We start from the raw sequence: 8,808 nt of genomic DNA, 5'->3' as shown, positions 1-8,808 counted from the left end.
CTTGAGCATGTGATCAGCTGGTTTTGGTTGTCAGCAGCAAACTGGTTGATCCACTCTGAGAAGGTGCTATTTAAGAGACTGAGCTGAAAACAGCACCTCAGACTGAGGAAGTCTCTTGGATGAGAGACGAAACGTTTCTAGATTTTTTTTGCTTTGTTTTGTTTTTTGCTTTTTTGAATGTCCAGAGGACCAGATTGAACTTTTTTGGATTATTATTATTATTATTATTATTACTATTAATAATAATAATAATAATAATAATAATAATAATAATAATAATAATAATAATATTATTATTAATATTATTATATATAAATCTTTTATGGTCTTCACTCTAAAGAAGTTTATAAACCAAGGGAAAATGAATGTTGTGAAAATGTTTTCTTACTTGTTTGATGCATAAAAAAAAGTCTTGGTGATTCAGGGTTTTTAAATATATTTTCTTGCTGATTCTCTGATTTTTTATTTTTTTATTGAAATTGTTAAACATAGATGAAAAACATTAACAAAGTACAGTGTGCATTATAATAATAATAATTATTTACTTTTTAGGCAATAGAGTCAGTGGATGAAGTGGAGAACCACATGGTGAGTTTGAAGAACTTTTCCTTAGATGTTTGGCTTCATTTTGGTATAAGAGTAGTTGATTTATGTAGAAAAAGCCTCAGTGTTGTGTTGTTGACCTGGACAATTACAAATGTAACAGAGGTGTCATTATCAGTGGTTTGGTCGCAGTGACCCAGAGAAAACTGCTTATAGTCAGAATCTACACATTAGTTATGAAAACATGTTTATCTGCAAAAGTCTGTTCTTGTTGGTGTAATCTTGCTCAGAGATAAGATGCATTTAGAAATGATACTACTCTCAGACTGTTCTAACTTAATTACAACCATTTAAAATAAAATCTCAATATAAAAAAAGTTTAAATAGGTGTAAAGAGTTTTTGTTATAATATGAGCAGAGCTGCAGTTTTAGGAGTTCTTGCTTTCCACGAATACGTTAACAAACCTCTCTTGTGTCAGGTTCTAGATCTGCTGGTTCTGTTCATCCTCCACTCCACCAACGCTAACCAGAGCCGACGGGGGGCCGAGCGAGTCCTGAAGCTCAAAGTGAGGACCGGACTGCTCCAGGAGGCTCTGCTGCAGAAAACCTTCAGAGACTTCTCTCAGGTGGCCGTAAAAACATGAGCCTCACAAAGCACCTTTAAGCTCTTATTACACCAATATGTTGTATTTTTTATGCTACAGGTGATGCGAGGGTACTTCCCCTCCATCCTGGCTCTCGCTCAGAGTTTGTTGCGCTCTCCGGACCCCTGCGTGGTGCCTTTTGGTGGGCACATGTACCGACACTCATTTACTGCATTTGACCCTTATTGCCAACAGGTGGGATTGTTGTTTATATCAAACACGTAACCCTCTTTTTAAAAGCTCAAAGTAATTTTCACTCTGGTATTGGTGTTGTGTTTTGTAGGAGGTTGTGGGATCTCTGGTGACCCACGTGTGCAGCGGTGTGGGCGGGGAGGTGGACACGGCTCTGGATCTCCTCTGTGCTCTGGTTGTGGAGAAGCCCTCTGAGATGGCTCTTTATGCTGTTTTTGTTAAGGTAACCAGCTGGTTTCAGATGAGTTGTAACTGCTGGTGTGTCTGGGTTCGGTTTCTGACCCGTCAGGACGTTCCTCACAGGGGATCTTGGACTACATGGACAACCTCACACCCCAGCAGATACGAAAACTCTTCCACCCTCTCAGCAAATTGGCGTTTGGGCAGCAGCAGCAAGGGTCGCACATCCAGGTGCAAAGTCACACATTTAGGTTGTTAAAAAAATAAAATAAATCTGTCTTCTGTTTTTATCCTTTTATGATTCTCATTCTCTCTCTCACTGCAGGACGATATGCACATCGTGATCCGTAAGCAGCTCTCCAGCACTGTGCCCAAATACAAGCGAATAGGCATCATTGGTGCTGTGATGATTGTAGGCAGCATGGGAGCTCTTAGGTAACACCTCTCTCACACTTGCACACAGAAGTTTGACATTTTTTGTATCATTTTCCTTCACATCCTCATTCTGCTCTGTCTTCACCTCCATCCTAGGCCTGAAGGAAAGGATTCACAAGATGGCTCCTTGTCTCAGGAAACACTGAGACAGGTATTTGTCAGACATTAAAACAATAAAAGAAATTCTGTGAGAATCTTCACCAGAATAAAAGAAATTAAATATGTTTTTAGATTTTTTTTTGTTTGTTGTAGATTTGCCTTTTTAGCTAGATTTGTTTAATCAATATTACTTTTGTGTCCAGTTCAAGTATCTTTATTGTCATTCGCATCACGTGGTACATGAGGTGGAACAAAATTATGTACTCAGGGTCCCAGTTACACCCAAAAATAGCAGAAATATAAAGTATAAAAAGAAACAGTATATAAGGATCTAAGACACACACCAAGATACATGTGAAACGAACGCTTAATACGCTAAAAGATCCAAGATACTGTATATGCTAAACACTAAGTGTAAAACAATTTGGCATATCAAACAGCTAAGATATACACTAAACAAATGCCAAACAGTACACTAAAAGATCTAAGACAGGGTTGTCAGACCTACTTACAAAAGGGGGCCAGAATTAAAACCTTTTTCAAACTAAGGGCCAATTTCAGAAACATGAACGCAAATCTGATACCCGACATCTTTTCTTGGTCACAGGTTCCTCAGCAAGAGTTTGATTGGTCTCATTTGATGTTCTCTGTTGTGCTTTTGACATCACAATCAAAGATGACTGAAAAAATTCAAGTGATAAAAGTATTTTACGTTTCACATATAATCTTGGGGGCCAGATAAGACGTCAACGAGGGCCACATTTGGCCCCTGAGCCTTGACACATATGATCTAAGACATACGCCAAACACTAATAATGCAAAACAACACGGCGTATCAACAGCAGCCCGAACATGAGTCTGTGTCTGTTGGTGAAAGTGTAACTGGGAGTTATACCTGTAGCTGAGATCCTTTGATATATTCAGAGTTATATCGGTGTTTTATGCTGCACATTTTTGCCTGTGTGCAGGTCACAGCTCTGTTGGAGCTGGTGAAGTCGAGCAGCGGCAGCTCCCCTGAGGCTGCAGCTCTGTACTATGACGAACTGGCCAACCTGCTGTGGAGCTCTGCACTAGACCCACAGGTGCAGGTGAGTCTCTGCAGTTTCACATCTGAAACGGCTCTTGTCTACAGCGTGAATGTGAACGTATCTGATGACTAAGTGCTCATTGTTTTACAGGAAATGATTGGAACGAGCGTTCTGGATGACTTCCAAGATGACTTTGTGGTGGACCTCGGGCCAGATATAACAGGGTTGGTGCTCAGAAAAACGAGTGGGTTAAAAATGTGTTTTTTCAGTTCAGCAAAAGAAATTTCACATAAGTGGAATAAGCTGCTTTAGATTGCTGATTCTGATTTAAACAGAAATGTTCACATTGATGTTAAAAAATGTTTGTGAAGGCGCACATTTCCACGTCTGAAGACATTTACTCAGAACAAATCTCTGGCTTTGTGAATATTAGGCTTGTCAGCTAACTTTTAAACAATGCAACAAAAGAAAAAGGCATTTCCAGTTTTTTTCCAGAAGTTTTTAGGAGTAGATCAGGGACTTGCAGGAGAAAGTTTGAGACAAAATTTACTGAGACTGTTTTTGTTTTAAACAAAAATTAAACATTTTTAAACAGTTCAAGCTCTGTCCCTAACCTTAACCTTTTCTTAATGTTTTTTTCTTATATTTACCTAAATTTATTTGCCCTTAATTTAAAGTCTTAGATGTTCTAAACAACTTTTTAAATTTAATATTACCTTTTACTTTTCTTTTTTATCCTATTTTATGTTTGATAATTTTTCTGTTTCAATGGTTTTATATTTTTGGCTCATTTGTTATTAATTGTTTTATGGTTTTGTACAGCACTTTGTCGACTTGTGTTGTTTTAAACATGCTCTTCTAATGAAGGCGGTTTGATTTTTGTCTCCCAACAAAAACGTTTGCATGAAGCATTTTGTCCAGGTAGATGCAACAAGTGATTCCTTCCTTTTGTTTCAGTTCCTTCCCCCTTCCAGCCCATGTGATGTACAATCTGGATGAGGAGGAGAGTCAGGGGTGCATCGCCATCAACCTGCTGCCTCTGCTGGCCAAAGAAACCCAAAACAAAGGCGAGCAGCAGACTCAAACCAGCAAATCACCAAAGTCAGTAACTCCAGTTCTGATGATTGACAGCTCATTTGAACACAAATGTCTTCTTTTTGTCCTACGCAGCAGATATAAATGTAGTCTCTTAATATTTTCTATTTGTTTTCTGCCTTTTCATAGGCAAGTGTCTCCTCTGTGCTTATCTCCATTTTTTCGCCTCCTGAGGCTTTGTGAGGAGAAGCAACATCAGGGAGACCTGGATGAGATTGATGCACTTTTGGGTGAGATAAAGGAGGATGAAAATACCAATCTTCTTTTATCGTTTTCTTTTGTGGGCTTTAAAACAATGTATGTCTTTGTGCTCACGCTTGGCCTGTTGCAGGATGCCCAATGATCTTGACAAACTTGGATGTTGTGGAGAAAGTCGAGAGCCTGTCAAAAGCTCAGAGGGAGCTCTTCTGTTCGTTGCTTTTTCACACCATCAACTGGTTCAGAGAGGTAACTACACATCATTGAACTATTTAATGAAAGACTTGCAGCTGACGTGCGTCTTTTCCCAGGTTGTAAATGCGTTCTGCAAACAAAAAGAAACCGAGATGAAGATGAAAGTGATGACTCGCCTGCAGAACATCACGTATCTGCAGACGCTGTTGGAGAGGGCTCTTGCAGGTGTGTTTCTGCTGTGGTTTCCATCCCAAACCTCTCCTTTAGGCCACGCACGGTCACTTTTACATCGTTTATTTCCCACGTTTAGCAACTCCTGGTTACGTTCCACCTGTTTCCAACTTTGATGGAGAGAGCGCAGACGGGATCGCACAAAGTTTTACTGTTCCTGTGACCAAAGCTAAGAAAAGTAACTGCACACACCTGCTACTTTATTCTGTGTTGTTACTTGTTTTTGTTCTTTGGTTGAACTCATGTGGGTTGTTTAGATGGTGCAGGAAGGAAGAGGAAGGCTCCTGGTAAGAATTCATTAGAAGGAAGCTCTCAGTCTGAGGAGGCAGCTGAAGCAGATGAAACTCAGCAGGTATAATGTCTGTCTTTCATATAATTCTGTTTAAAGCATTTAGTTGTGTGTAGCATAAACTAAAATCCTCTGAAGGAGCAGCCTGAAAAGGAGAAAGAAAAGGAGATCCGTCCAGGCGTCAGTTTGACCGCCTACAGGCCGTTTTTCAGAGAGCTGGACTTGGAGGTGCTCGGCGTTCTGGAGTGTGGTCTGCTGTCGCGCTCGCTGCTGGACTCGGAGCTTCACACCAAGGTGGAAAAAACCGGAGACTCCAGATTTGTTCGACTGTACTGTTAGACATAAACAGTTTCATTTTATATTGTTGAAGGTGCGAGAGGATGTGCTGCTGGGTCCCGGTGAGCTCGTCTTCCTGCTGGAGGATATGCTTTGCAAGCTGGAGTTCAGTCTTACAGCTGCCACTGCTAGGAGAGCCCCTTTCCTCAAGGTACTGGGAAAAGCAAACATTCAGATCCTTGTGTATTTGCAGGCTACCTAAACTTGAGTTCACCTGCTGTAATCTGTAACCTAATTAAAGATGTTTCTGCTTAGGCCAGGGCTGATAAAAGCATAGGCTTCTCCCACCTCCAGCAAAAGAGCTCCAAAGACATCACCTCCTATTGTGTCCACCTGTTGCCTGCCCTCTGCACACACTTGGAGAACTGCCACAACCGTTTCCAGGTACACAGATGCTGAATTTGACCAAAAAGTGATATTTTTTTAAAGCCTATAACTAGGCCTGTCGCGATAAAGAATAAATCAATTAATCACATGATAAATTAAATTTATCAACCTCATTTCAATTTTTCAGCGTTATCGTTTCTTCGTGTCTCTCTCTTTCTACTGAAGACACTGGATGACAAAAGGCAAATCACGTTTTTGGAGGTTTTGGGGCGTTTTTTTAATTAAAAACTTTGGGTGACAAATGCTATGCTAAAGAGCTCAAACCACATAGAGCGTCTGCCATTTTGGGAACTGAAAAACAGGAATGAGAGACAGCCCATGTCACGTCAAGGGGCCTCCCTCCCATTTTTCTTAAAGAGACACGCTGCTCGCTCTCTCACTATTCATCCTTTGGTCCAAACAGTCTTATACTGCCATCCAGTGGTCAAAAAAGGTTACTACACTCAACACAAATTAACCAGCATTTCTTAAATTTGACAACAATGACTAATTATTGTCAAATTTCAAACAATATTATCATTTATCGCAATAATTTGAGACAATTAATCGCCCAGCAAAATTTATTATCGTGACAGGCCTACCTATAACCGTCTCATCTGTACATTCACAGGCTGTGATGTCTGAGAACCATGGAGTTGTGGACGGGCCAGCTACAGATGTGCAGGAGCATCAGTTTATGTCTTCAGCTTACCAGCTGCTCTTGCAGGTCCTGAACACTACATTTAGCTGGTGAGTAAAAAGAACCTTGTCATGTTAGAGTTTGAGAGTTGGAGCCTTTAGATAAAGGCCCGTCTCTTGCTCGTGTTGTTTCTGTATTGTTTGCGTGTATTCGGAAGGTCTGGATTCAGTCAGCCGGGCCAGAGGAACTTATTGAAGAAGGCTTTGGGGGTTTTGGCTGGACGACTTAAAGAGGGAGGTCCTGATCTGACCCTGGAGCAGCTTGTGAAGTGAGTGATACGTTTTCTGATTGAACTAAGACACATTTTTGCGTATGATTTAATTGAGACTTTTAGCTGTTTTCAAAAGATTTATCTTTTGTGACTCAGAAATTAAAGCTACAAATTAAAATTTATTCATTCAACCTTTATTTATACAGGTTAATCCCATTGAGCCTCAGGGACTAATTTACATAAAATAAAAAAATATATATATATTTTAACATAAAATAATCATTTACATAAAATAATGAACAGCATCTGCAAATTTAATGCATAGATCTGCAGTAAACAAATTTATAGAACACATATACAGCTGATCCTAAATGAAAAATAAACGTTAAACAATCTCCTTGGATTCCTTCCATCCATCCATCCATCCATCCATCCATTCATTATCTTTACACACTTCTTCTTTTTTGTGTCACGGGACTCACTGGTGCCCATATCCAGCAGTCACTGTGTGAGAGGTGGAGGACGCCCAGGACAGGTCTTCAGTCTATCACAGGGACACATAGAGGCATACAATCAATCACTCTCTCACATTCCCAGTTTTTTTTTATTTTAATTTAACTTTAAGTTCATTGGCAGGTCCCAAAAACAGGTCTCTCTTGAAAATGAGTTCTCATGACTCAGTGAGACTACCTGTATAAGTAAAGGGTAAATTAAATAATGAAGGAAACAAAAAGGTCTAGGGGAAAAAATATCTGTATTGGTATCGGTTATCAGCCAAATAAGTTTTAACATATTGGCATATCGGATATCGGCCAAAAATCCAATATCGTGCATCTCTAGTTCTAATGTTGGGGTGGTATTGTATACCAGCAATAACCAAATGATGCTTTGATTCACGTGTCTGTGTGGTGACTGATATTGTTTTCACCTGTTGTTTCAGATATAGTTTTGACTACCTGCTGAACTTCCGCAGCACAATGCCAAGCCTCAGCACAGCTCTGTCTCTCTCCCAGCTTCTGTCCACAGTGGCAGAGAAAAGAGGGAATCCAGCCGCCTACAGAGAGCAGACCGGTCAGACTGCCTTATTCCAATCCTTTGATCACATTTCTAGTAGAGTATGATGATAATGAGATTAATTTTACTTCCTAGCTTCCCTCGCTCGACATTTTCTGAGCCAAGTCTGGGTGACAGCGAGCGGAGAGAAGGAGCGAGGGCACAAGTTCAATGAGGCTCTCCACACTGTTCTAAGGTTGGTCCATATGTCAGAAATTATGCTCAGAAGACAAGCAGCTCAAAGAAAACATTGATTTATTTACACAGATATCCACGTTTGTATTTTTATGTTTTGATACAGGCTTTCCAACACTGTTGTTTATGGTTCTAATTAAGGATGCATGATATTATCAGCATGGTATTGGTATCAGCCGATATTAGCGATAAAGTTAAATATTGGACATCGGCCGTTCCATCACAATAACTCACCAATATAAAAGGCTTCTGTTTTTTTTTTTTTTACACAGTTTTTGTGGCTATTTTCTGACAAAGGAAAGAAGCTGACATTATTTTTTGCACTTTTGATTTTATTTCTACAGAGCATTCATATTCATAGAGATTTGAGTTGATCATTAAGATTGTATAATCACATATTGGGCTTCTGTTTTAAGTTCATTTTAAATTTAAGAAACTGTCAAGTATATTTATTAATACACTACTTATGCACTTTTCACTTGTCGCTTGTGAACATGTTGAGTTTTGTGAAAATTTACAAATTTGCACTGTTCGAGTGTTGTCATTGTGTTAGAGAGAGTAAATGTCATGAATACATTTGACATTAAACATAATCCAAGTTGAAGTGTTACATCATTTTCAACCCCTTTTTTGGCATCTGCATTTGGCAGCAGGACAAATTGACAAAGACCATGCAGAATAATGTAGTATTTTAATTCCACAGCAGAGAAAGCGATGTAGTTTCTGTAAGTAGGTCCCAAAAACAGGTCTCTCTTGAAAATGAGTTCTCACGACTCAGTGAGACTACCTGTATAAGTAAAGGGTAAATTAAATAATGA

The 8,808-nt window shown here is 39.5% G+C and overlaps 1 protein-coding gene across 1 annotated transcript in view; it reads left to right on the top strand.

The window, feature by feature from the left end:
- fancd2 (FA complementation group D2) overlaps positions 1 to 8,808 on the top strand; it is an 18,017-nt gene that overhangs the window by 1,891 nt on the left and 7,318 nt on the right. Inside the window, exons 7-27 of the mRNA XM_037679868.1 lie at positions 1,023 to 1,169; positions 1,248 to 1,382; positions 1,471 to 1,602; positions 1,683 to 1,790; positions 1,885 to 1,994; positions 2,091 to 2,145; positions 3,062 to 3,181; positions 3,272 to 3,345; positions 4,079 to 4,222; positions 4,346 to 4,446; positions 4,548 to 4,663; positions 4,726 to 4,834; positions 4,920 to 5,018; positions 5,098 to 5,192; positions 5,268 to 5,423; positions 5,500 to 5,616; positions 5,721 to 5,849; positions 6,463 to 6,581; positions 6,689 to 6,799; positions 7,683 to 7,813; positions 7,892 to 7,991. Of these exons, the coding sequence (XP_037535796.1) occupies positions 1,023 to 1,169; positions 1,248 to 1,382; positions 1,471 to 1,602; positions 1,683 to 1,790; positions 1,885 to 1,994; positions 2,091 to 2,145; positions 3,062 to 3,181; positions 3,272 to 3,345; positions 4,079 to 4,222; positions 4,346 to 4,446; positions 4,548 to 4,663; positions 4,726 to 4,834; positions 4,920 to 5,018; positions 5,098 to 5,192; positions 5,268 to 5,423; positions 5,500 to 5,616; positions 5,721 to 5,849; positions 6,463 to 6,581; positions 6,689 to 6,799; positions 7,683 to 7,813; positions 7,892 to 7,991 (2,408 nt within the window). The remainder of the gene's footprint in view (positions 1 to 1,022; positions 1,170 to 1,247; positions 1,383 to 1,470; positions 1,603 to 1,682; positions 1,791 to 1,884; positions 1,995 to 2,090; positions 2,146 to 3,061; positions 3,182 to 3,271; positions 3,346 to 4,078; positions 4,223 to 4,345; positions 4,447 to 4,547; positions 4,664 to 4,725; positions 4,835 to 4,919; positions 5,019 to 5,097; positions 5,193 to 5,267; positions 5,424 to 5,499; positions 5,617 to 5,720; positions 5,850 to 6,462; positions 6,582 to 6,688; positions 6,800 to 7,682; positions 7,814 to 7,891; positions 7,992 to 8,808) is intronic.

Source organism: Nematolebias whitei, chromosome 7 (assembly GCF_014905685.2).
Source record: "Nematolebias whitei isolate Nwh7 chromosome 7, NemWhi1, whole genome shotgun sequence".
Lineage (NCBI taxonomy): Eukaryota > Metazoa > Chordata > Actinopteri > Cyprinodontiformes > Rivulidae > Nematolebias > Nematolebias whitei.
The sequence above is the reverse complement of the archived record's forward strand: the minus strand, read 5'-3'. Positions and strand labels throughout refer to the sequence as shown.